General features: G+C 45.3%; 1 protein-coding gene across 1 annotated transcript in view; it reads left to right on the forward strand.

The window, feature by feature from the left end:
• Nucleotides 1-27,500, forward strand: part of LOC110507111 (unconventional myosin-VIIa) — a 56,591-nt gene that overhangs the window by 5,758 nt on the left and 23,333 nt on the right. Inside the window, exons 3-14 of the mRNA XM_036965589.1 lie at nucleotides 19,427-19,540; nucleotides 19,729-19,881; nucleotides 21,316-21,500; nucleotides 21,691-21,812; nucleotides 21,899-22,041; nucleotides 22,758-22,871; nucleotides 22,985-23,138; nucleotides 23,239-23,315; nucleotides 23,856-23,975; nucleotides 24,098-24,240; nucleotides 25,701-25,911; nucleotides 26,649-26,784. Of these exons, the coding sequence (XP_036821484.1) occupies nucleotides 19,427-19,540; nucleotides 19,729-19,881; nucleotides 21,316-21,500; nucleotides 21,691-21,812; nucleotides 21,899-22,041; nucleotides 22,758-22,871; nucleotides 22,985-23,138; nucleotides 23,239-23,315; nucleotides 23,856-23,975; nucleotides 24,098-24,240; nucleotides 25,701-25,911; nucleotides 26,649-26,784 (1,672 nt within the window). The remainder of the gene's footprint in view (nucleotides 1-19,426; nucleotides 19,541-19,728; nucleotides 19,882-21,315; nucleotides 21,501-21,690; nucleotides 21,813-21,898; nucleotides 22,042-22,757; nucleotides 22,872-22,984; nucleotides 23,139-23,238; nucleotides 23,316-23,855; nucleotides 23,976-24,097; nucleotides 24,241-25,700; nucleotides 25,912-26,648; nucleotides 26,785-27,500) is intronic.

Raw genomic sequence — 27,500 nt, forward strand, 5'->3', positions numbered from 1 at the left:
GTGTCTGTTCAATCAGCCAATCAATAGCTTTCGCTGTGACCTTTGACTATCTAAATGCAAATGAGCTGAAGTCTCATTGCCTGCGTAAATCAGCTATTATCGTGACATCACACGGGATGCATTCCAAATAGCACCCTATTCCCTTTACTGTGCACTATTCTATACTGAACTATTCTATACTGAACTATTCTATACTGAACTAAAAGTTTTATGCAACATGGTCGCATGTTAATGAGCTGAAATAAAAGATCCCAGAAATTGTCCATACTCACAAAAAGCTTATTTGTCTCAAATGTTATGCACACATGTGTTTACATCCCTGTTAGTAAGCAATTTATCCTTTGTCAAGATAATATATCCACCTGACAGGTGTGGCATATCAAGTAGCTGATTAAACAGCATGATCATTACACAGGTGCAGCTTTGTCACAGAGCACAATGCAACAGATGTCTCAAGTTTTGAGGGAGCGTGCAATTGGCATGCTGACTGCAGGAATGTCCACCAGAGCTGTTGGCAGATAATTTTATGTTAATTTCTCTACCATAAGCAGCCTCAAACATTGTTTTAGAGAATTTGACAGTACGTCCAACCGGCCTCACAACCACAGACATCACGTGTAACCACGCTAGCCCAGGACCACATCCAGCTTCTTCCCCAGGGGGGTGCTGAGGAGTATTTATGTCTGTAATAAAGCCCTTTTGTGGAGGAAAAAAATATTCAGATTGGCTGGGCCTGGCCTATGCCCTCCCAGGCCCACCCATGCGCCACTGTCCAGTCATGGGAAATCCATAGACTAGGGCCTAATGAATTTACTTAAATTGACTGATTTCCTTATACAGTGAGGCAAAAAAGTATTTAGTCGGCCACCAATTGTGCAAGTTCTCCCACTTAAAAAGATGAGAGAGGCCTGTAATTTTCATCATAGGTACACTTCAATTATGACAGACAAAATGAGAAAACAAATCCAGAAAATCACATTGTAGGATTTTTTATGAATTTATTTGCAAATGATGGTGGAAAATAAGTATTTGGTCAATAACAAAAGTTTATCTCAACACCTTGCTATATACCCTTTGTTGGCAATGACAGAGGTCAAACGTTTTCTGTAAGTCTCACACACTGTTGCTGGTATTTTGGCCCATTCCTCCATGCAGATCTCCTCTAGAGCAGTGATGTTTTGGGGCTGTTGCTGGGCAACATGGACTTTCAACTCCCTCCAAAGATTTTCTATGGGGTTGAGATCTGGAGACTGGCTAGGCCACTCCAGGACCTTGAAATGCTTCTTACGAAGCTACTCCTTCGTTGCCCACACCGCCCGGTGTGTTTGGGATCATTGTCATGCTGAAAGACCCAGCCACGTTTCATCTTCAATGCCCTTGCTGATGGAAGGAGGTTTTCACTCAAAATCTCATGATACATGGCCCCATTCATTCTTTCCTTTACACGGATCAGTCGTCCTGGTCCCTTTGAAGAAAAACAGCCCCAAAGCATGATGTTTCCACCCCCATGCTTCACAGTAGGTATGGTGTTCTTTGGATGAAACTCAGCATTCCTTGTCCTCCAAACACAACGAGTTGAGTTTTTACCAAAAAGTTATATTTTGTTTTCATCTGACCATGTGACATTCTCCCAATCCTCTTCTGGATTATCCAAATGCTCTCTAGCAAACTTCAGATGGGCCTGGACATGTACTGGCTTAAGCAGGGGGACACGTCTGGCACTGCAGGATTTGAGTCCCTGGCGGCGTAGTGTGTTACTGATGGTAGGCTTTGTTACTTTGGTCCCAGCTCTCTGCAGGTCATTCACTAGGTCCCCCCGTGTGGTTCTGGGATTTTTGCTCACCGTTCTTGTGATCATTTTGACCCCACGGGGTGAGATCTTGCGCGGAGCCCCAGATCGAGAGAGATTATCAGTGGTCTTGAATGTCTTCCGTTTCCTAATAATTGCTCCCACAGTTGACTTCTTCAAACCAAGCTGCTTACCTATTGCAGATTCAGTCTTCCCAGCCTGGTGCAGGTCTACAATTTTGTTTCTGGTGTCCTTTGACAACTCTTTGGTCTTGGCCATAGTGAAGTTTGGAGTGTGACTGTTTGAGGTTGTGGACAGGTGTCTTTTATACTGATAACAAGTTCAAACAGGTGCCATTAATACAGGTAACGAGTGGAGGACAGAGGAGCCTCTTAAAGAAGAAGTTACAGGTCAGTGAGAGCCAGAAATCTTGCTTGTTTGTAGGTGACCAAATACTTATTTTCCACCATAATTTGCAAATAAATTAATAAAAAATCCTGCAATGTGATTTTCTGGATTTTTTTCTAATTTTGTCTGTCATAGTTGAAGTGTACCTATGATGAGAATTACAGGCCTCTCTCATCTTTTTAAGTGGGAGAACTTGCACAATTGGTGGCTGACTAAATACTTTTTTTGCCCCACTGTATGAACTGTAACTCAGCAAAATCTTTGAAATTGTTGCATGTTGTGTTTATATTTTTGTTCAGTATAATTTTGACTGGAGCCCCTATGGGAACTGGTCAAAAGTAGTACACTTGGGAATATGGTGCCATTTGGGATGCAGATAGTGACTCTTGGCTTCGAAGTTTACACCCTAAAAATACATGTTTGGACCAATGTTAATCTGGTCATTGCTTATGCTGGAGTTAATTGCTTATGCTGAAACTGTCCAACAAGCTTTCTCTACCCATAACCTTGTTCTGAACACCTCCAAAACAACGGACATGTGGTTTGGTAAGAAGAATGCCCCTCTCCCCACAGGTGTGATTACTACCTCTCTGAGGGTTTAGAGCTTGAGGTAGTCACCTCATACAAGTACTTGGGAGTATGGCTCGACGGTACACTGTCTTTCTCTCAGCACATATTAAAGCTGCAGGCTAAAGTTAAATCTAGACTTGGTTTCCTCTATCGTAATCGCTCCTCTTTCACCCCAGCTGCCAAACTAACCCTGATTCAGATAACCATCCTACCCATGCTAGATTACGGAGACGTCATTTATAGATCGGCAGGTAAGGGTGCTCTCGAACAACAAGATGTTCTTTACCATTCGGCCATCAGATTTGCCACCAATGCTCCTTATAGGACACATCACTGCACTCTATTCTCCTCTGTAAACTGGTCATCTCTGTATACCCGTCGCAAGACCCACTGGTTGATGCTTATTTATAAAACCCTCTTAGGGCTCACTACCCACTATCTGAGATACCTACTGCAGCCCTCATCCTTCACATACAACACCCATTCTGCCAGTCACATTCTGTTAAAGGTCCCCAAAGCACACACATCCCTGGGTCGCTCCTCTTTTCAGTTCGCTGCAGCTAGCGTCTGGAACGAGCTGCAAAAAACACTCAAACTGGACAGTTTTATCTCCATTTCTTCATTCAAAGACTCAATCATGGACACTCTTACTGACGGTTGTGGCTGCTTTGCGTGATGGATTGTTGTCTCTACCTTCTTGCCCTTTGTGCTCTTGTCTGTACCATGTTTTGTGCCGCTACCATGTTGGTTTCTCTTTATGTAGTGTTGTAGTAGTGTTATTTCTAATCTTAGCCCCCGTCCCCGCAGGAGGCCTTTTGCCTTTTGGTAGGCTGTCATTGTAAAGAAGACGTTGTTCTTAACTGACTTGCCTAGTTAAATAAAGGTTCAATTAAAATTGTCATAGTCATATAGTCATATGAGCTGTGGTTTGTGGTGTAATACTTACTGAAAACCACTGGAGGCCAGGATGGCACCTGGTCTTCTCTGGAGGGTGGGTCTGTCAGGGGTAGGAAAGGGTTGTTATGTGTCTCCTCTCCTCGCCTTGTGTGTTTGTCTGTGTTTGTTATGGTTAGTATGTGTCTCTAATAACAGCAGCCACATCTCTCAGTGAATTATTGACTGGACTGGGGAGAAGGGGGTAGCTGCAGCTCAATATGGCTACCGGAGTATTTGCGAGTGGGTGTGTCAAAAGGAAAGTAGTAGGCGTGTGGAAAAGAGTGGGTGTGTCAAAAGGAAAGTAGTAGGCGTGTGTAAAGGAGTGGGTGTGTCTAAAGGAAGATAGTGACTGTGTGGAAAGGAGTGGGTGTGTCTAAAGGAAGATAGTGGGCGTGTGGAAAAGAGTGGGTGTCTAAAGGAAGATATTGGTCATGTGGAAAGGAGTGGGTGTGTCTAAAGGAAGATAGTGGGCGTGTGTAAAGGAGTGGGTGTGTCTAAAGGAAGATAGTGACTGTGTGGAAAGGAGTGGGTGTGTCTAAAGGAAGATAGTGGGCGTGTGAAAAGGAGTGGGTGTGTCTAAAGGAAGATAGTGGGCGTGTGGAAAGGAGTGTGTGTGTCTAAAGGAAGATAGTGGGCATGTGGAAAGGAGTTGGTGTGCCTAAAGGAAGATAGTGGGCGTGTGGAAAGGAGTGGGTGTGTCTAAAGGAAGATAGTGACTGTGTGGAAAGGAGTGGGTGTGTCTAAAGGAAGATAGTGACTGTGTGGAAAGGAGTGGGTGTGTCTAAAGGAAGATAGTGACTGTGTGGAAAGGAGTGGGTGTGTCTAAAGGAAGATTGTGGGCGTGTGGAAAGGAGTGGGTGTGTCTAAAGCGCTCTGCTATAGGTTACATGTGTTTTATTGAACAGTGTTTTTTTTTCCATTTCTCACCGCGCAACTACCGTACTTTGAGCTACCACACCACGAAAGTTTGAACTTCTATTTTAAAGCTGATGGTAGTGTCAAGATCGTTTGTAGAATTAACGGACCAAGGTGCAGCATACGTAGAGTTCCACATGTTTATTAAATGAAACTCACAAAACAATAAACAGCAAACGAAACGTGCAGCAAATGCAGTGCCTCCAGGCAACTACACAAAAACAAGATCCCACAAAAACACAGTGGGAAAAGGCTGCCTAAATATGATCCCCAATTAGATACATCGATAGACAGCTGCCTCTGATTGGGAACCATACCAGGCCAACATAGAAATACAAAAACTAGAGTACCCACCCTAGTCACACCCCGACCTAACCAAATTAGAGAATACAAGGCTCTCTAAGGTCAGGGTGTAACAGATAGTTAATTTTTTTACACCCAAAGTACTGATGATGGGTGTACTGTTGCTTCATACGTTGTATGCCTGTGCTGACTGTGACTGTCACCCTGATACTAGGCAACTATTGTACTTCCCACGCCATTGCTGGACAGTAGTGCTTGTCAAGCTGGAGCGAAGGGCACAATGTCCTGGTGTTGTTGCTCTTCATGCCCTCCCCATTGAGAGTAGTATGTGCATGTATCAAGGTGACATCTAGATGGTTATCAATATTAGTTCATGTAGGACGCTATCCTACTTGAAATAAAATCATGGGATGGGAAAAAAATCCATTATTCCTACTGTGTATCATGGTCAGGTCTCACGCCTCGATCACACCGACAGAGTCATGGCGTAAAGTGGTATACAGCATCATCTGGATATGTGTGCAACAAAAGTTCCACATTCACCTTCTGCTACCATTTCTGTCAAGCCGTCTACGCATACAGTTTGATGCATCCGTAAACACGGGCACCCTCATAGATACCATCCTAAACAACCTGCCCTCCAAATACACCTCTGCTGTCTTCAACTAGGATCTCTGCGAACACTGCCTCATTGCCTGCGTCCGAAATGGGTCTGCGGTCAAACGACCACCCCTCATCACTGTCAAACGCTCCCTAAAACATTTCAGCGAGCAGGCCTTTCTAATCGACCTGGCCCGGGGATCCTGGAAGGATATTGACCTCATTCCGTCAGTAGAGGATGCCTGGTTATTTCAAAGTGCTTTCCTCACCATCTTAAATAAGCATTCCCGATTCAAAAAATGTAGTGCCAGGAACAGATGTAGCCCTTGGTTTTCTCCAGACCTGTCTGCCCTTGACACGCACAAAAACATCCTGTGGCGTACTGCATTAGCATTGAATCTGCGATATGCAGATTTTCAGGGAAGTTAGGAACCAATATACAGAGGCAGTTAGGAAAGCAAATGCTAGCTTTTTCAAACATACATTTGCATCCTGTAGCACCAACTCCAAAAAGTTCTGAGACACTGTAAAGTCCATGGAGAATAAGAAACACTGTCAACACCGATAAATCCACAATAATTGAGAATTTCAATAAGCATTTTTCTACAGCTGGCCATGCTTTCCACCTGGCTACCCCTACCCCGGTCAACAGCCCTGCACCCCCCCACAGCAACTTGCCCAAGCCTCCCCCATTTCTCCTTCACCCAAATCGAGATAGCTGATGTTCTGAAAGAGCTGCAAAATATGGACCCCTACAAATCAGCCAGGCTAGACAATCTGGACCCTCTCTTTCTAAAATGATCCACTGCAATTGTTGCCACCCCTGTTACTAGCCTGTTCAACCTCTCTTTCATATCGTCTGAGATCCCCAAAGGGGGAGGCACTCTAGACCTAAACTGTTACAGACCTATATCTATCTTACCCTGCTTTCCCAAGGTCTTCCAAAGCCAAGTTAACAGACAGATCACCGACCATTTCGAAGCTCACCGTACCTTCTCCGCTATGCAATCTGGTTTCCGAGCTGGTCATGGGTGCGCTTCAACCACGCTCAAGGTCCTAAACGATATCATAACCGCCATCGATAAGAGACAATACTATGCAGCTGTCTTCATCGACCTGGCCAAGGCTTTCGACTCTGTCAATCACCACATTCTTATCGGCAGACTCAACAGCCTTGGTTTCTCAAATGACTGCCTCGCCTGGTTCACCAACTATTTCTCTGATAGAGTTCAGTGTGTCAACTCGGAGGGCATGTTGTCCGGACCTCTGGCAGTATCTATGGGGGTGCCACAGGGTTCAATTCTCTGGCCGACTCTCTTCTCTGTATACATCAATGATGTCTCTCTTGCTGCTGGTTTATTCTCTTCTTTGGACACTGTGTTAACTAACCTCCAGACGAGCTTCAATGCCATACAACTCTTCTTCCATGGCCTCGAACTGCTCTTAAATGCAAGTAAAACTAAATGCATGCTCTTCAACCGATTGCTGCCCGCACCAGCCCTCCTGACAAGAATCACTAGTCTGGACGGTTCTGACTTAGAATATGTGGACAACTACAAATACCTAGGTGTCTGGTTAGACTGTAAACTCTCCTTCCAGACTCACATTAAGCATCTCCAATCCAAAATTAAACCTAGAATTGGCTTCCTATTTCGCAACAAAGCATCCTTCACTCATGCTGCCAAAAATACCCTCGTAAAACTGACCATCCTACCGATCCTTGACTTCGGCGATGTCATTTACAAAATAGCCTCCAACACTCTATTCAGTAAATTGAATGCAGTCTATCACAGTGCCATCCATTTGTCACCAAAGCCCCATATACTACCCACCACTGTGACCTGTATGCTCTTGTTGGCTGGCCCTCGCTTCATATTTGTTGCCAAACCTACTGGCTCCAGGTCATCTATAAGTCTTTGCTAGGTAAAGCCCCGCCTTATCTCAGCTCACTGGTCACCATAGCAGCACCAACCCATAGCACGCGCACTAGCGGGTATATTTCACTGGTGATCCCCCAAAGCCAAAACCTGCTTTGGCCGCCTTTTCTTCCAGTTCTCTGCTGCCAATGACTGGAACGAATTGCAAAAATCACTGAAGCTGGAGACACATATCTCCCTCTCTAACTTTAAGCACCAGCTGTCAGAGCAGCTCACAGATCACTGCACCTGGACATAGCCCATCTGTAAATAACCCACCCTGTCACGGTCGTCCTCCTCTTCATCTGAAGAGGCGAGGCGAGAAGGATCGGAGGACCAAAATGCGGCGTGGTATGTGTTCATGATGAGTATTTAATAAAAGAAAGCACTGAACACTGAATACAAACTATACAAAAACAATAAACAAATAACGACCGTGAAGCTATAAATGAGACCTGTGCTGACACAAGCAACTAACATAGACAATCACCCACAAACAAACAGTGCAACCCAGGCTACCTAAGTATGATTCTCAATCAGAGACAACTAATGACACCTGCCTCTGATTGAGAACCATACTAGGCCGAAACATACAAATCCCCAAATCATAGAAAAACAAACATAGACTGCCCACCCCAACTCACGCCCTGACCATACTAAATAAATACAAAACAAAGGATATAAAGGTCAGAACGTGACACATCCAAGTACCTCATCCCATACTGTTCATTTTTGTTTTTGCTCCTTTGCACCCCAGTATCTCTACTTGCACGTTCATCTTCTGCACATCTATCACTCTGGTGTTTATTTGCTAAATTGTCATTATTTCGCCACCATGGCCTTACCTCCCTTATCTTACCTCATTTGCACACACTGTATATAGACTTTCTATTGTGTTATTGACTGTATGTTTGTTTATCCCATGTGTAACTCTGTGTTGTTGTTTGTGTCGCACTACTGTGCTTTAACTTGGCCAGGTCGCAGTTTTAAATGAGAACTTGTTCTCAACTGGCCTACCTGGTTAAATTAAGGTGAAATAAAATAAATAAATAAATGTGTTCGGTAAATCCAACTTATGCACCACACAGAATGCACTGCAACTGCCTCTGCAAATGCTGCAAGGCTAACGCAGCGTTCCATTGGAAATGAATGTAATTCTGGTGCACCAAAATGCAATGACACTCTCAGTATGATCGAGGACTACAGGAGAAGGAGGGCCCAACAGGCCCCCATTAACATCGACGGGGCTGTAGTGGTACCCGTCGAGAGCTTCAAGTTCCTTGGTGTCCACATCACCAACAAACTATCAAGAGGGCACGACAACAGCTTTTCCCCCTCAGGAGCCTGAAAAGATTTGGCATGGGTCCTCAGATCCTCAAAAAGTTCTGCAGCTGCACCATCGAGAGCATCCTGACCGGTTGCAACACCGCTTGGTGAGGGTAGCTACAGAGGGTAGTGTGTACGGCCCCATACATCTCTGGGGCCAAGATTCCTGCCATCCAGGACCTATATACTAGGCAATGTCAGAGGAGTGCCCAAAAAATTGTAAAAGACTTCAGTCACTCAAGTCATAGACTGTTCTCTCTGCAATCGCATGGCAAGCGGTACTGTAGCGCCAAGTCTAGGTCCAAAAAGTTTCTTTCCTTTCTCTAATTATTCCTGTGAAACGACAGGATTACCGGGACAGAGCACTGGAAGGACTCTGTCTGTGACTTAATGCACCGATCCTCAAACACACGGCATTTACAATCATAAAGGGGCCTGGTGGATCAGCACTCTGAATAGTCAAATTACATTTTGCGGAAGCCTGGCAGTGTTCAAGTCGAACCGTTCACGGGCCAGGCCCAGAGGGCAATCAGTTCTGGGTGAGGAGGAAATATCTCCCTGCACTCTAGGCACAGTAGGTCCCGAAGCAAAGGGAGGAACCACGGTTGGCCACATAGTAGTTAATTAAGTGATCTCTGCTAGCCAGTGTTTTTCTGGCCAATGCTGCGCTACGCTTCCACTCCCATCGGTGCATCCCAATGCCTCAGGGAAAAGAACAGTGGACACTGTGTATTCTCCATCGATGCATAATGATCCACTGCAGGAATTCTGAAGTGCATCCAAACCTGATTGGTTACCTCACGATGGAGCTTCCACTCCCCATATAGAGGGTTTCCCCTGGAGAGTAAATCTGCCCCCAGATTCAGCACTCCTGGTGCATGAGTAGCTCTCAGTGACTGGAGATGCACACTGCTCCACATAATCAGTCTGTGTGCCAGTGTGTGTAAGTGAGAGGATTGCAGTCCCCTTTGTCTATCTGTTTATGTAAGCCACAATGGTGGTAATGTCTGTTTTGACTAGAACATGACGACCCTCCAGAAATGGGAGTAACAACTTTAATGCTAAGGACACTGCAAGGAGTTTGAGGCGGTTTATGTGAGTAGAATAGAGATGGGGTCCCCGCATCCTGTTCACCATTCTGCCCTCATAGGTCGCACCCCAACCTGAGAGAGATACATCCGTAGTGATAATTGTTCTGGCTTAAACAGTGCCCATCCAGACACCCTGTGACAGAAATGTTGGGTGTCTCCAGGAGTGCAGTGCCACCGTGCAATCTATGGAGATCAGGTCAACAGATATGAACCAATTGCCTGGGCGCACAGAATGTAGCAGAGCAGTGTGTGTCAAAATTCTGAACGTGTGCTTTCTCATGTACATGTTCAAGATCTAGGATTGGGCGTATGCCGCCCCCCTTTTTTGGAACCAGGAAACAGCTTTGTTTGGGAGGAACAATTCTTATTGCCTGTTGCCAATTATCAATGTGATTTCCTCCCGGAAGACCATCGCTGATTCCCCCTGAGCCTGAGTATGTTTGATTATTTTGAATCGAGGCGAATTGTAGTCTGTATCTCTTGTCTATCGTGCCCTGTAACCAATTTGACACTGTATGCCCGCCAGTTCTCTCTCCTCTCCGAGAGAGAGATGACGAGGCTTCCCCCTACAGATTGTGCAGCATCACCCTCTGTTGGGGGGAGGGTGTACGACAGTCCTCGACGCACTGCGCACTCCGGGAAAGTGCTCATGTGGATATCACCACAGAAGGAGTGGTTGTTCCCTCTGGTGGCGTTATAGGGAGGCACCCTGTTTGTTTTGATTTTGTGAGAAACAACATGTCTGACTGCACCTTTGGCCTGTAGCCTGGTTGTGCTAGTGGTAACATTTTTTTATGTGAACTGACATTGGGGAGTGTTTGTGAGACAAGAGGTAGAAGCATCAACCTGAACATTGTCTCTTCTCCTCTTTGGGCTGTACTCTGTGACCATCAACTTGGGCCGGTATGCCAGAAAGAATACTGGGGTGTCTAGGAACTTGCACCCTGGGACAGGATTGGTGGAGGAGATGGAACGGCGCTTGGAGGAAGCCCGTTATCGCCTCTCTGGTTATGGGGACATCGCTAGGCTATCCGCTTCTTCCTCATTACCCCCTGGGTGGGATTAGGGACCGAATGGCTCCTTGGGCCATGGGTGGGAATGCAGGTTGAGGTCTGTATCAATGCAGATCTCATCCCATAGACCCGGCTCTGGTGTGACCGCTAGCTCCTCCTGTAGCTCAGCTTGGTATGCCGAGAGCATGGAGTCAGTGCTGAGAGCCCTCATCGCTGGGGTGACCAACCATTAGACCTTCTCTGTTACGGAGGACTGGAAGCACTTGTAATTGGTTGGTAAAGTGGGGTCAGTCGAGGTCATGGAGGACTTCTGGTTGGGGTGTAGATGGGAAGCTACCAGGGTTCGATGGGGTTCATGTGGGCAAGCCCAATCCCTTCCATGTCAACACAGTCCAACACCGACCCACCTTGGACAGGGTTGTTGGAGGAGAAATGTGTACTCCAGGTATGGGTAACCTCATATAGGAATTCTGGGAAGACTGGTAGTAATTGCATGGCTGCCCGTATGGCTTTGGGTAGCCTCTTACCCTCGTAGCGGGATGTAGTGGTCTCCGCTACTGCATTGGGCCAGGGAATCACCAATTTATTCGCATCACATTTGCACACGTCCTACAGGTCCAAACCGACAGCTGGTGGGGATGGCGCCCTGCCTGCATCTCTGGTTTTGGATTCCCCGGCAGGAGGCTTGTTGGCCTGGCCTGAGGGGATGAAGGAGTCTTCGTTTCCGTACATTGATTCCGGAAGGAGGCTGTCGGAAAACCCATGGAGTCGTTGTCGTCTCCTATCAGGAAACCCGGCAGGGAGGCCGCGAGGTCATTGCTGGAGTCCTCCAACAGCGGGGCAATGGCGTCGAGGCGGTCACCCTAGCTAGCGCAAGCCGTTGCTCCAGGAGACTCTGTGGGGAAATCCACCTCTGATTAGCCATTTTGGATGTCAGCCCCGTGTTAGAATTCTGTTGACTCAGGCTGGCTTGGCATGCTAGCTTGCAACGGAGACTCTTCACAGTGAAGAGGGCATAGTGTGGACAGGAGCTGGGGAGGCTTACGCTTCCTAAACATGTTGCAGCCCAAGGCAAGTGGATCACGCTGAGTGGGTGTCCTTGGCCGATATCTTGTTTCCACAGGAGAAGATTAATGCCGGTAGCTTCTCCTTGTTTAGAGTGGGAGATGCTTTTGTCGCCATAGCTTGGATGCTATTGTCATGAAAATTCTACACAGAGACACTCAAAGTCAATCTTATATTAATCATCCTTCATTATCAATGCGCTGAAGAGGTTTGTGGTGGAAATTCTAAGGAAGAGAGAGACAACTTTATTATAAGATTTGCAAAAATGGAGCAATCAACAATCACTCAAATAGAGTTGGCTTTCAGCTTTTATAAATCAAATCAAATCAAATGTATTTATAAAGCCCTTCTTACACCAGCTGATATCTCAAAGTGCTGTACAGAAACCCAGTCTAAAACCCCAAACAGCAAGCAATGAATGTGTAGAAGCCCAGTGGCTTGGAAAAACTCCCTAGAAAGGCCAGAATCCAGGAGGAAACCTAGAAAGGAACCAGGCTATGAGGGGTGGAGATTATAACAGAGCATGGCCAAGATGTTCAAATGTTCATAGATGACCAGCAGGGTTAAACAATAATAATCACAGTAGTTGTTCAGGGTGCAACAGGTCAGCACCTCAGGAGTAATTGTCAGTTAGTGTTTCATAGCCGATCATTCAGAGTATCTCTACCGCTCCTGTTGTCTCTAGAGAGTTTAAAACAGCAGGTCTGGGACAGGTAGTACGTCCGGTGAACAGGTCAGGGTTCCATAGCCGCAGGCAGAACAGTTGAAACTGAAGCAGCAGCACGGCCAGTTGGACTGGGGACAGCAAGGAGTCATCAGGTCAGGTAGTCCTGAGGCATGGTCCTAGGGCTCAGGTCTTCTGAGAGAGAGAAAGAAAGAAAGAAAGAGAGAGAGAATTAGAGAGAGCATACTTAAATTCACACAGGACACCAGATAAGACAGAGGAAATACTCCAGATATAACAGACTGACCCTAGCCCCCCGACATACAGACAGTCGAGGTCGGGAGACACTGTGGCCCCATCCGACGATACCCTTGGACAGGGCCAAACAGGCAGGATATATCCCCACCCAGCACTGGAATAATATGATCAAATCTTTTGGTTCTCGTCAGCCATGTTTAGAACTAACTGAAGTTTATTTAGTGCTTTATCCGGGTAGCCTGAAAGTAGAGCATTGCAGTAGTCTAACCTAGATGTGACAAAAGCATGGATACATTTTTCTGCATCATTTTTAGACAGAACGTTTTGATATGTTCGTCAAAAGAGAGTTCAGGGTCCAGAATAACGCAGAGGTCCTTCACAGTTTTAGTTGAGGCGACTGTACAGCCATCAAGATTCAACAGAAGATCTCTTTGTTTCTTGGGACTTAGAACAAGCATCTCTGTTTTGTCTAAGTTTAAAAGAAGAAGAATGTCTGAAACACAGGCTTCCAGCGAGGGCAATTTTTGGGCTTCACCATGTTTCATCGAAATGTACAGCTGTGTGTCATCCGCATAGCAGTAAAAGTTAACATTATGTTTCTGAATGACATCATCAAGACGTAAAATATATAGCGAAAACAATAGTGGTCCTAAAACGGAACCTTGAGGAACCCCAAAATTTACAGTTGATTTGTCAGAGGACAATTCATCCACAGAGACAAACTGATATCTTTCCGACAGATATGATCTAAACCAGGCCAGAACTTGTCCGTGTAGAACAGTTTGGGTTTCCAATCTCTCTAAAAGAATGTGGTGATCGATGGTATCAAAAGCAGCACTAAGGTCTAGGAGGACGAGGACAGATGCAGAGCCTTGGTCTGACGCCATTAAAAGGTAATTTACCACCTTCACAAGTGCAGTCTCAGTGTTATGATGGGGTCTAAAACCAGACTGAAGCATTTCGAAAAACATTGTTAGTCTTCAGGAAGGCAGTGAGTTGCTGCGCAACAGCCTTTTAAATTTTTTGGAGAGGAATGGGAGATTCGATATAGGCTGATAGTTTAAATATTTTCTGGGTCAAGGTTTGGCTTTTTCAAGAGAGGCTTTATTACTGCCACTTTTAGTGAGTTTGGTACACATCCGGTGGATAGAGAGCTGTTTATTATGTTCAACATAGGGTTTCCAAGAACAGGAAGCAGCTCTTTCAGTAGTTTAGTTGGAATAGGGTACAGTATGCAGCTTGAAGGTTTAGAGGCCATTATTATTTTCATCATTGTGTCAAGAGATATAGTACTAAAACACTTGAGTGTCTCCCTTGATCTTAGGTCCTGGCAGAGTTGTGCAGATTCAGGACAACTGAGCTTTGGAGGAATACGCAGATTTAAAGAGGAGTCTGTAATTTGCTTTCTAATGATCATGATTTTTTCCTCAAAGAAGTTCATGAATTTATCACTGCTGAAGTGAAAGCCATCCTCTCTTGGGAAATGCTGCTTTTTAGTTAGCTTTGCAACAGTACATTTTGTATTGTTCTTATTTTCCTCAATTAAGTTGGAAAAATAGGATGATTTTATAGAAAGTACAACCTCTTTTGTCTATGTGGCAGTTTAGTGTGTTGAAATGTGTTGAAACAGGGGTGAAACATGGTGTGTAAAGGTGATTAGCTTGTCTGTGCAGATTAAGAATGCTGACATTGCCATGATTGTCTTTTCCTTCTTGCAAGTTTCCACACAGCTAAATTCCTGTAGATTGTGACAACAGGATGTTACATACTGCGGTCGCACCCAAACATCTCTTATCTGTACGCCCAGACTTGACTGTCACACAAGCCTGCATCAGCAAAAAAACACTAACATATAACAATGGACAATTCTCTAAGTAAAAACAGCATAGTATGTCTAAATGTAATTAATTTTCCACTATAGGTTCCAACTAACTCAATGCACCAAGTATACATGTCGATCAGGAGCTCCACCCGGGGCAGTCTTGTTAGTTCTCTTATATACAGACAATTTACATTTTCTTCCTACATGTGACCGACCAATACTGGGTCATGAACGTGACAGACAATACCTCACAAGGCTTCTTCTCGCTAACCTGAGACTTTGAAACTGAGATCCCTTTCTCAAAACAAGGTTATGGGCGTACTGCTAAATTGCAGATAATGATAGTGAGGATTCACTCAATCAGACACTTGCATAAACACAAAAATTGGTTATTAGAAAAGCACATGAGTAGGACACATATATTGGTTATTAGAAAAGCACAAACATAAAAATGTCCATCACAGTATGTTTTTAGCTATCGGAAAAATAGCCAACAATTAGTGGGTTATCTCCGAAAATGGCACTCGGTGTGATGGCCGGATACCGTATCCGAAAAGACAGATTATAAAAGATAGCTTGGTGTAGCGTAAAAAACTTTTCTTGTCGAAGTAAAACCACAAAACTTAGCTAGCGTGGTGGCTAGCGTGGTGGCTAGCGTGGTGGCTAGCGTGGTGGCTAGCGTGGTGGCTAGCTTGGTGGCTAGCGTGGTGGCTAGTTTGGTGGCTAGCGTGGTGGCTAGCGTGGTGGCTAGCGTGGTGGCTAGCGTGGTGGCTAGCTTGCTGACATCTAGTCACTGTTTGGATACAGCTAACTTGGTCATGAAACGAGTTAGCCGTGTCACATCTCTACCCGTTTCTCCCTCAAATAATTTCCCTCTTACTATGGTGAAGGAAAAGTAAACTTGCCATCACTGCACACTGAGTGAGTTGTAAGCTCACGTCTGTGGACAATTTAGCTAATTTCTGAATTTTATTTTTTATTTTATTTCACCTTTATTTAACCAGGTAGGCCAGTTGAGAACAAGTTCTCCTTTACAACTGCGACCTGGCTAAGCAAAGTAGTGCGACAAAAACAACAACACAGAGTTACACATGGCATAAACAAACGTATAGTCAATAACACAATAGAAAATCTATATACACTGTGTGCAAATGTAGTAAGATTAGGGAGGTAAGGCAATAAATAGGCCATAGTGGTGAAATAATTACAATTTAGCATTAACACTGGAGTGATAGATGTGCAGATGATGATGTGCAAGTAGAGATACTGGGGTGCAAAAGAAATAACAATATGGGGATGAGGTACTTCGGTGGGTTATTTACAGATGGGCTGTGTACAGGTACAGTGATCTGTCAGCTGCTTTGACAGTTGGTGCTTATAGTTATTAAGGGAGATATAAGTCTCCAGCTTCAGTGACTTTGCAATTCGTTCCAGTCATTGACAGCAGAGAACTGGATTGAAAGGCGTCCAAAGCAGGTGTTGGCTTTGGGGATGTTGGCTTTGGGCTGTGAAATATACCTGCTGGAGCACGTGCTATGGGTGGGTGTTGCTATGGTGACCAGTGAGCTAAGATAAGGCAGGGCTTTACCTAGCAAAGACTTATAGATGACCTGGAGCCAGTGGGTTTGGCGACGGATATGTATTGAGGGCCAGCCAACGAGAGCATATTTTGTAAATTACATCGCCGAAGTCAAGAATCGGTAGGATAGTCAGTTTTACGAGGGTATGTTTGGCAGCATGAGCGAAGGAGGCTTTGTTGTGAAATAGGAAGCCGATTCTAGATTTAATTTTGGATCGGAGATGCTTAATGTGAGTCTGGAAGGAGAGTTTACAGTCTAACCAGACACCTAGGTATTTGTAGTTGTCCACATATTCTAAGTCAGAACCGTCCAGACTAGTGATTCTTGTCAGGAGGGCGGGTGCGGGCAGCATGCATTTAGTTTTACTAGCATTTAAGAGCAGTTGGAGGCAAAATGCAGTCGTGTGGAGGTAAGCTTTCTGATGAAAAGCGAAAAGAGGTGTTTGAATGACTCAGAGACCCTGCTTTTATAGGATAGGAGGGACGCTCCTCCCCGATGCACACGTCTCGACGTCCAGCCAGTCATAGCTGGCATAGTATAATAAAGGCTTCTGACGAAAATGCTGGGGGCGTATCCCATAAGTGAAATACCGAAACGAATAGTTGAAAGAGAACCTACACACTTTTAGTTTTTGTTGTCCTAGGCTACCTGGGTAAAATGCTTGCTCGCTAGCCTAACTTCCTTTCATGTGCAACAATGAGCCAGCTAGTTAACATTAGTCTACTACATCTAGCTACATATTGAACTTCCGTCCTCTCAGGCAAGGGGCACAATATATGAATTTATGGTTGGATCAGAATCGCATTATAATCATGGAGTATGGAGAATTAAGTGAAACCACAAGTCTAAATCCTTATCTCCATCCATGGCTAATTTGGGAATGGGACAATTTTAGCTAGCTAAACATCAGAGGACAGCAACACAATGAGATGCAACAATTCAAGTTTTTTCTGTCAATGTAATTTGGCTTTTGATGTGATTGGTGTGAAGCCAAATCCAAACCTGCTTCCCTTGACACTGCGCCAGGACCATTCACAGTAGAGCTCACTCAGTTTAGCTCAACACTGAACATTTTTTTATGGCTTCCCTGGCATTCAATGCTACGGGCGGCAACAATAAGACACACCTATCTGATAAGGCATATAGGAATGACAGGAAGAGGGGGAGGGCGGGGGAGAGAGAGAGAGAGAGAGAGAGAGAGAAAGAGAGAGGGGGTGGAGAAAGACGGAGGGGGATACAGAGACACAGATCTGGTAGCTTTTATAAATTATTGAGACTGCGGTTGCTGATAGTGGTTTTGGCCCTGGTGACAGGTGTGTGTGTCTGCCTGCCTGCCTGCATGAGCGTGATTGTGCGTGTGTGTGTGTGACAGCTGTGTTCTGTGGTGTAGTGTTCAGTCCAGTCCCAGGTCGTTTGCCAGAGGGGTATTTACTTAATTAAACAGACATATAACACACAGGGAATGATGCTACCACCCAAACCCCATCCCTCTCTCTATCCTTCTCTCTATCTCTCCACCCAACACTCCTCCCCTCCATTCCTCTCTCCACTCCTCCTTGCTGTCACTGCTGTAGCAGGTATTCAGAACCAATAATCACATGTGCTGTGGAATGACATGTAGAGAGAGAGAGGGACAGAGAGAGCGTGAGGGAGAGAGGGATGATTAGAAATAGAGAGAGAGCAGTGATGGCGTGAGTCGATCAGGAAGATGAGAGCAGGTAGACAAAACACCAGGACCTAGATTCAGTTTCCTCAGGAGCAGTGGAACAGAAAGAAGAGAGAAGGGAAGGCGGAGGAAAGGAGGAGTAGGTCTACCCAGGGGTCTTGTTTCATCCTGTAGCTGTGTCTCTCAGGAGGTCCTCCAGACAGTCACACAGACAGCCTTCTCTCTCTTTTGTTGCTGTTGCTGTTGTTTTTATCTATCTGTGTGAGTCTGAGCCTGTTCCACAGACAGACAGTCTGATTGTTATTTTTCTATTATTACTCGTTCCTGTTCTCAAACTTATAACAAGAGAGGAAGAGGCAGAGCCAATATGCATTGCATCTTTGATATCAGAACACACCTGGACAGAAAGTGACATCACATTACCGTTGGCGACCACCTGGTGTGGAGTTGGTGGGATGTGTATAGGACTTGAAGACTGGACTACTGGGCAAATTAGGGTTGGATGGTGGGAGACTTTGAGAAGGTGTGTGTGAGGAATAGAGTACTGGAGGACTTGGGTTTGGCCAGTGGAAGACATTGAGGGTTGTCTGTGTGTGTGGACCAACAGTGAGGATGTACAAGCGTCGTGACTATGTGGACCTGTATGAGAAAGACCAGGCTAAATGGGCTCTAGTACGAAACGTCAACACTGTCTTCAAGCACTCTACACTGCTACCGGTAGGACTACAAAACTGTGTGTGTGTGTGTGCGTGTGTAGGACTGTGTTTGTATTGTGAATGGATTGCAGGTCATCTTGTTGAGCTATCAGAGGAGCTTGGGCAGTGTTGTAATTGGTTTACCATATAGAAGCCACATTTACGATACAATAAAATGTATTGTTCCCAAAATAAAGATTGTCTGTATATTATAAGCAATCAGGTACAAGAAGCAGAGGTATATGGTAAGTAATGCATCACTAAGGGGTGTTGTTAGGCATATACACAGCGGTGTGTATGTGTGACATTGATGATGTCATTGTATGATGTTGATTATGACACTGAACCCTGTCAGCACTGCTCTAAGACGTCATCTCTATCAACCATATCACCACCTCTTCTAGGTCTGCAATACACCTCCTGCTTTTATAATACTTAGCCTTCTCTTTCCCCCTCTCCCTCTCTCTCCCCCTCACCCTCTTCCTCTCTCTCTCTTTCTCTCCCTCTCTCTCCCTCTCTCCCCCTCTCTTTCCCCCTCATCCTCTTCCTCTCTCTCTCCCTCTCTATCTCCCTCTCTCTCCCTCTCCCTCTCTCTCTCTCCCTTTCTTTTTTTCCTCCTCTCTCTCCCTCTCCCTCTCTTTTCCCCTCTTTCTCTCTCTCCCTCTCCTTCCCGATATGTGGACCTGTAAATGTATAGCTCTGTCCCAAATGGTGCCCTATTCCCTACATACCTAGTGCTCTATATGAGGAATGCGGTGCCATTTGGGACTCAAACCATTTATTGTGTTGTTGTATATCTCCTCTCCCAGGGGGACTATGTGTGGTTGGACCTGAAGGCGGGCCGGGAGTTTGTGGTCCCCATCGGAGCCGTGGTCAAACTCTGTGACTCTGGACAGATACAGGTTCTGGATGATGAGGGAAATGTGAGTCTCAAACACCCACACAACACATTTACACAACATTCACACAACCTTCTTACAACGTTCTCACATCATTCACACCACATTCACCCAACATTCGGTCAACATTCACACAAAATAATAATTTGGGGTGGCCAAAATGTTGCAGGCATTTGTTCCAGCCCTACACAAACAGCCCATTCTTTCTCCAGGAGCATTGGATATCCCCCCAGAATGCAACCAACATTAAGCCCATGCACCCCACCTCCATCCATGGGGTGGAGGACATGATTCGTCTGGGAGACCTCAACGAGGCCGGCATCCTCCGCAACCTGCTTATACGATATACAGAACACCTTATATATGTGAGTACTACTGCACTACTACTATACAACTATAGTAATACAACCTGCTCATACGATATACAGAACACCTTATATATGTGAGTACTACTGCACTACTACTATACAACTATAGTAATACAACCAGCTCATACGATATACAGAACACCTTATATATGTGAGTACTACTGCACTACTACTATACAACTATAGTAATACAACCTGCTCATACGATATACAGAACACCTTATATCTTATATATGTGAGTACTACTGCACTACTACTATACAACTATAGTAATACAACCTGCTCATATGATATACAGAACACCTTATATCTTATATATGTGAGTACTACTGCACTACTACTATTCAACTATAGTAATACAACCTGCTCATACGATATACAGAACACCTTATATATGTGAGGACTACTGCACTACTTCTATACAACTATAGTAATACAACCTGCTCATACGATATACAGAACACCTTATATCTTATATATGTGAGTACTACTGCACTACTACTATTCAACTACTGCAGTGCTACTATTATCCTACTACTGCTAGGAGCTCGCTGTTCTCTCTCGCTCTCTCTCTCTCTCTCTCTCTCTCTCTCTCTCTCTCTCTCTCTCTCTCTCTCTCTCTCTGTCTCTCTCTATGTCTCTCTCTCTCTCTCTCTCTCTCTCTCTCTCTCTCTCTCTCTGTCCCTCTCTCCCCCTCTGTGTTTGAGTCCCTCCTGCTCTCAGTCAACCTGTGCTTTTGTCTTGGTTTTCACCTCTTTCTCTCCCTTCTTCCTCCCTCACTCTCTGTCCCTCCTCTTCCTCCTTTCCCCTCTCTCTTTCTTTCTCGTTCTCTCCTCCTTCCTTTCTGTAGACCAACTGTGGTGGGAGAGTAAGTACAGGGGTATCATGCATGGCTGCCTGACATACTCACCCCCAGTGTGTGTGAGTGTGTGTGTGTGTGTGTGTGTGTCTGTCTGTCTGTCTGTGGGTGTAGGTGTATGAGTGCATGTGTTAGTGTCCATATGTCTTTGTGAGTGTGAGTGTATGTATGTGCATGAGGTAGTGGTGTTGCTCCATTTCCGTCATGGCTGTCGGGGCTCCAGTGGCCGTTACTGATACTCAGTTGTCACAGACTGCACCATCTGAGAGACGAAACCCGCGCCACTTCTGTTCCCAACTCACACGTACACACAGACTTCATCCTCCCCTTCATTTTCATGTGGCAGGTGAATGAGAATGGCCAACTATAAAGTACTACTGTCCTGCTGCATTGTGCCTGTGTGTCTGTCCATTTAACCTGATCACAGAATGCGGAGTTGATGTACTAACATGCATCTCATCTCTACTGCAGCACTGCACTGCACAGCATGACCCATCTCCGCTTTCCATTTGTCGGATCTTTGATATGGTCTCCTCCCTTTGCCCTTTTCCCTCTACCCACGTCCCCTCCAGACGTATACCGGCTCTATCCTGGTGGCAGTAAACCCCTACCAGGTGCTGCCCATCTACACAGCTGACCAGATCCGCCTGTACACCAATAAGAAGATAGGAGAGATGCCTCCACACATCTTTGCCATCGCAGACAACTGTTACTTCAACATGCAGAGGAACAACAGAGACCAGTGCTGTATCATCAGGTGTGTGAGAGGGAGAGGAGTGTGTGTGTTTGGGTGTGTGTGTGTTCAAAGAAGCGAGTGAGAGCACCAGCACCAGCGAGTGAGAGCACAAGTCAAATCTAATTTTGTGTGTGTGTGTGTGTGTGTGTGTGTGTGTGTGTGTGTGTGTGTGCGGGCGTGTGCGGACGTGCGTGAATGCGTGCGTTCTCAGTGGTGAGTCTGGAGCAGGGAAGACCGAGAGCACTAAGCTGATCCTGCAGTTCCTAGCAGCCATCAGTGGACAACACTCCTGGATAGAACAACAGGTCCTGGAGGCTAATCCTATACTGGAGGGTAGGACACGCACGCACGTACACAATAATACTCCCTATAGTAGTTATAGTTGTGAGTGTTGAGGGCTTTGTGCTGTCTGTCCGCAGCGTTTGGCAATGCTAAGACGATCCGTAATGATAACTCTAGCCGCTTCGGGAAATACATCGACATCCACTTCAACAAGAGAGGAGCCATAGAGGGGGCCAAGATAGAACAATACCTGCTGGAGAAGTCACGAGTCTGCAGACAGGTATGGATTCAGGGGACTGGGTTATAGAGTCTACAGACAGGTATGGATTCAGGGGACTGGGTTATAGAGTCTACAGACAGGTATGGATTCAGGGGACTGGGTTATAGAGTCTACAGACAGGTATGGATTCAGGGGACTGGGTTATAGAGTCTACAGACAGGTATGGATTCAAGGGACTGGGTTATAGAGTCTACAGACAGGTATGGATTCAGGGGACTGGGTTATAGAGTCTACAGACAGGTATGGATTCAGGGGACTGGGTTATAGAGTCTACAGACAGGTATGGATTCAGGGGACTGGGTTATAGAGTCTACAGACAGGTATGGATTCAGGGGACTGGGTTATAGAGTCTACAGACAGGTATGGATTCAGGGGACTGGGTTATAGAGTCTACAGACAGGTATGGATTCAGGGGACTGGGTTATAGAGTCTACAGACAGGTATGGATTCAGGGGACTGGGTTATAGAGTCTACAGACAGGTATGGATTCAGGGGACTGGGTTATAGAGTCTACAGACGGGTATGGATTCAGGGGACTGGGCTATAAGTTTAATAAATTAGCTAAATAATTTGCAACAGGCAGTGTTAGCTAGCTGAAGTAAGCAACTGTCCTATATTTTGTGATACAGTCTAGGAGCTGTGTTATTTTGGTTACTATCATGTCATCTCTATTCCCCCCCCCCCCCCCCCCCCCCCCCCCCCATCTCTCCCTGCAGGCTCGTGATGAGAGGAACTACCATATTTTCTACTGTATGTTGAAGGGCATGCCTTCAGACCAGAAGAAGAAACTGGGACTAGGGAAAGCCACAGACTACAGCTACCTTACTATAGTAGGACACCACTTAGCTAACACTTTAACAACATTATTATAACAGCTGTAAGAAAATATAATTCAGCTAAAGTTCTCCTCTCCTCTCCTCTCCTCTCCTCTCCTCTCCTCCAGGGGAAGTGTACTGTGTGTGATGGTCGTGATGATATGAAGGAGTATTCAAACATCCAATCAGCCATGAAGGTGTTGATGTTCTCTGACACTGAGAATTGGATGATCTCCAAACTATTGGCCTCTATACTACATATGGGGAACCTGCGTTATGAAGGTAATAGGTACACACATACAAATATACACACACAGACATATATGTTGTAATGACATCATGCTGACTTCACTGTCACCTATCTCGAACCCCTGACCTCTAGCTCGTACCTATGACAACCTGGATGCCTGTGAGGTGGTCCGCAGTGTAGACCTGACTTCTGCTGCTACACTGCTGGAGGTAACACACGCTCACACACACTGTACCCATAAACCTATCGTACATACACACACCTACTCTATCCACTGAGGGGTTGTACAGCAGTGACCTGTAACCTGAACTATCATAGCTGCCAGAGAGCTACAGGTGAGTGCTAGATCACTTGGGGATGGAGACAGGGAGGTGGAGGGAGAGACGTGGAGGGAAAGAGGGAGGGAGGGAAAGAGGGAGAGAGGATGAGGAGGGAGGGAGGGAAAGAGGGAGAGAGGAGGAGGAGGGAATGAAGGAGGGTGAGAGAGAGGAGAAGGAGAGATAGAGCTAACAGTGTTTCCTGAATAACATGACAGTAAGCACCTCCTAGTGGCACACTGAAAAACAAACCTGGACTGTTGACACCATTGGTTGATGGTGTGAAAGAAGTGTGTTTTCTGACTTAACGTTGATGTGTGCGCGTGTGTGTGTGGGTGTGTGTGTGTGTGTGTGTGTGTGTGTGCGCGCGCGCCTGCCTGTGTGCATTGTCTGTGGTCATGCGTGTGTGCTTGTGTGTATGTGTGTGTGTAGGTGGACTGTAAAGACCTGATGAACTGTCTGACCAGTAGGACTTTGATCACTAGAGGAGAAACAGTCTCCACTCCCCTCAGTATAGAGCAGGCACTGGACGTACGGGACGCCTTCGTCAAGGTAACACACATACACACACACACACACACACACACACACACACACACACACACACACACATACACACACACACACATATTAACATGCTCTCTGGCATATGTATATTGTGCGTGTGTGTGAAGGGGATCTACGGTCGTCAGTTTGTGTGGATCGTAGAGAAGATCAATGCAGCGATCTACAAGCCTCCATCCCACGAGCCCAAAGCCCTCAGACGCTCCATAGGACTACTAGACATCTTTGGCTTCGAAAACTTCACCATCAACAGGCACACACACACACACACACACACACACACACACACACACACACACACACACACACACACACACATACACACACACACACACAGTCTAGACATCTTTGGCTTTGAAAACTTCACCATCAACAGACACACGCACGCGCACGCACACACACACGCACACCCCCCCCCCCCCCCCCCACACACACACACACACACACACAAACACACACTCACACTCACACTCACACACCTGTCTACAGCTAACCTTGTGGGGACACACAATTCACTCCCTTTCAAAATCCTATTTTCCTAGCCCTAACCTTAACCCTAACCTGTACTCTTACCCTAGCCCTAACCTTAACCCTAACCCTAAACCTAACCCTAACCTGTACTCTTACCCTAGCCCTAACCTTAACCCTAACTCTAAACCTAACCCTAACCTTAACCCTAACACTAAACCTAACCCTAACCTGTACTCTTACCCTAGCCCTAACCTTAACCTTAACCGTAAACCTAACCCTAACCTGTACTCTTACCCTAGCCCTAACCTTAACCCTAACTCTAAACCTAACCCTAACCTGTACTCTTACCCTAGCCCTAACCTTAACCCTAACTCTAAACCTAACCCTAACCTGTACTCTTACCCTAGCCCTAACCTTAACCCTAACTCTAAACCTAACCCTAACCTGTACTCTTACCCTAGCCCTAACCTTAACCCTAACACTAAACCCAACCCTAACCTGTACTCTTACCCTAGCCCTAACCTTAACCTTAACCCTAACTCTAAACCTAACCCTAACCTGTACTCTTACCCTAGCCCTAACCTTAACCCTAACCCTAAACCTAACCCTAACCTGTACTCTTACCCTAGCCCTAACCTTAACCCTAACTCTAAACCTAACCCTAACCTGTACTCTTACCCTAGCCCTAACCTTAACCCTAACTCTAAACCTAACCCTAACCTGTACTCTTACCCTAGCCCTAACCTTAACCCAAAAACCTAACCTTATCACTAAACCTAACTCTAGCTCCTAACCCTAAAACAAACTCTAGCTCCTAACCCTAAAACAAACCCTAGCTCCTAACCCTAAACCTAACCCTAACCTGTACTCTTACCCTAGCCCTAACCTTAACCCTAACTCTAAACGTAACCCTAACCTTAACCCAAAAACCTAACCTTATCCCTAAACCTAACTCTAGCTCCTAACCCTAAAACAAACCCTAGCTCCTAACCCTAAAACAAACCCTAGCTCCTAACCCTAAAACTAACACTAATTCTAACCTTAACCCTAAACACCCTAGAAATAGCCTTTGACCTTGTGGGGACCAACAAAAGGTTGGTCCCCAAAGGTTGGTCCCCAAAGGTTGGTCAATTTTTTGTTTGTTTACTGTTCTTGTGGGGACTTCTGGTCCCCACAAGAATAGTTACACACACACACCTGCCCTGCGTTCATGTGTGTGTATGTGTGTCTCCCCATTAACAGTTTTGAGCAGCTGTGCATTAACTTTGCCAACGAGAACCTGCAGCAGTTCTTTGTGAGGCATGTGTTCAAACTGGAGCAGGAGGAGTACAACCTGGAGCACATCAACTGGCAACACATCGAGTTCACAGACAACCAGGACGCCCTGGACATGATCGCTATCAAACCCATGAACATCATCAGCCTCATAGACGAGGAGAGCAAGTTCCCCAGGGTAATGATGACAGTATAACCCCAAGGTAGAGGAGAGGGGAGATGAGAGGAGGATAGGGGGTGGGGGAGAGAGGGATGAGAGACATGATCGTATCAACCCCATGATCATCATCAGCCTCATAGATGAGGAGAGCAAGTTCCCCAATGTAACTACATTATAAATAGATATAGTACATATACATATGCATGATCTTAATTTGACCACCCTGTCGCAGGAAATGTCAAATTTGTAGTGTATTTGCAGTGTATTTGTAGCGTATTTGAGTTTTAAAAAGGCTTCTGAAGTTTGTAATTTCCACTTAGAAATTTCAGACTTGATTTTCCCTTATGTACAATGTATCAACCCATGAAATTATAATCCACATAATATTTCACATTTCCTGTAGCTGCAGGATTATTTTCCTGCTGTAGCAAACTGGCTAAAATTAAGATCCCACATCTGTAGTTTCCTAACGTAGAAGGAAGAGGAGTGAGGGAGAAGAGAGGTAACAATTATAGATGGATACAGCATAATGTACTGTATCCAGAGAGAATGAATGTAATCAGATATTTGTGTAAACCTGCTCTATCCCTCTCACCTACTCTCTCACCTTCTCTCTCTCTTTCTCTCTCTCTCACACTTTCTCTCTCTCTCTCTTTCTCTCTCTCTCTCTCTCTCTCTCTGTCTCACCTCTCTCTCTCTCTCTCTCTCTCTCTCTCTCTCTTTCTCTCTCTCTCCCACCTCTCTCTCTGTTTCAGGGTACAGACACTACTATGTTGAATAAGTTGAACTCTCAACATAAATTGAACACCAACTACATCCCTCCTAAGAACACTTATGAGACCCAGTTTGGCATCCAGCACTTTGCTGGGGTGGTCTACTACGAGACACGAGGTAAGTGACAACATTATGACAACATGATTATCACGTACTGACTGACTGATTATTACATGCAACATGATGACCAAATTCAGCAACTCTTGGAGGACAGTGGAAGTTGATAAAATGCTTATTTAATGTTAAAACCAACACGTGTCACGCCCTGGTCTTAGTATTTTGTGTTTTCTTTATTATTTTTGGTCAGGACAGGGTGTGACATGGGTTTATTATGTGGTGTGTTTTGTCTTGGGGTTTTTGTAGGTTTTGGGATTGTGGTATAGTGGGGTTGTCTAGAAAAGTCTATGGCTGCCTGGAGTGGTTCTCAATCAGAGGCAGGTGTTTATCGTTGTCTCTGATTGGGAACCATATTTAGGCAGCCATATTCTTTGAGTGTTTCGTGGGTGATTGTTCCTGTCTCAGTGTTTGTTTGCACCAGATAAGGCTGTTTAGGTTTTCATGTTTATTGTATTGTTCGTGTTTATCTTTTATTAAAAGATGTATAGAAATAACCATGCTGCATTTTGGTCCGCCTCTCCTTCGACGGAAGAAAACCGTAACAACATGTTTTCGTCCATAGCCTTCATCAGGGTTTTGTGATGACCACCCTCAATGGAAAAGTCACTGTAAAGGGTTCTTCACAGGACTAATAGAGCATAGGACACACTAGACCCAATTTCCTTAAGAATAACCAATAGGCTTATCAATAACCAATAGGCTTATCAATAACCATT

The sequence above is a fragment of the Oncorhynchus mykiss genome, chromosome 27 (assembly GCF_013265735.2).
Source record: "Oncorhynchus mykiss isolate Arlee chromosome 27, USDA_OmykA_1.1, whole genome shotgun sequence".
NCBI classification, from domain to species: domain Eukaryota; kingdom Metazoa; phylum Chordata; class Actinopteri; order Salmoniformes; family Salmonidae; genus Oncorhynchus; species Oncorhynchus mykiss.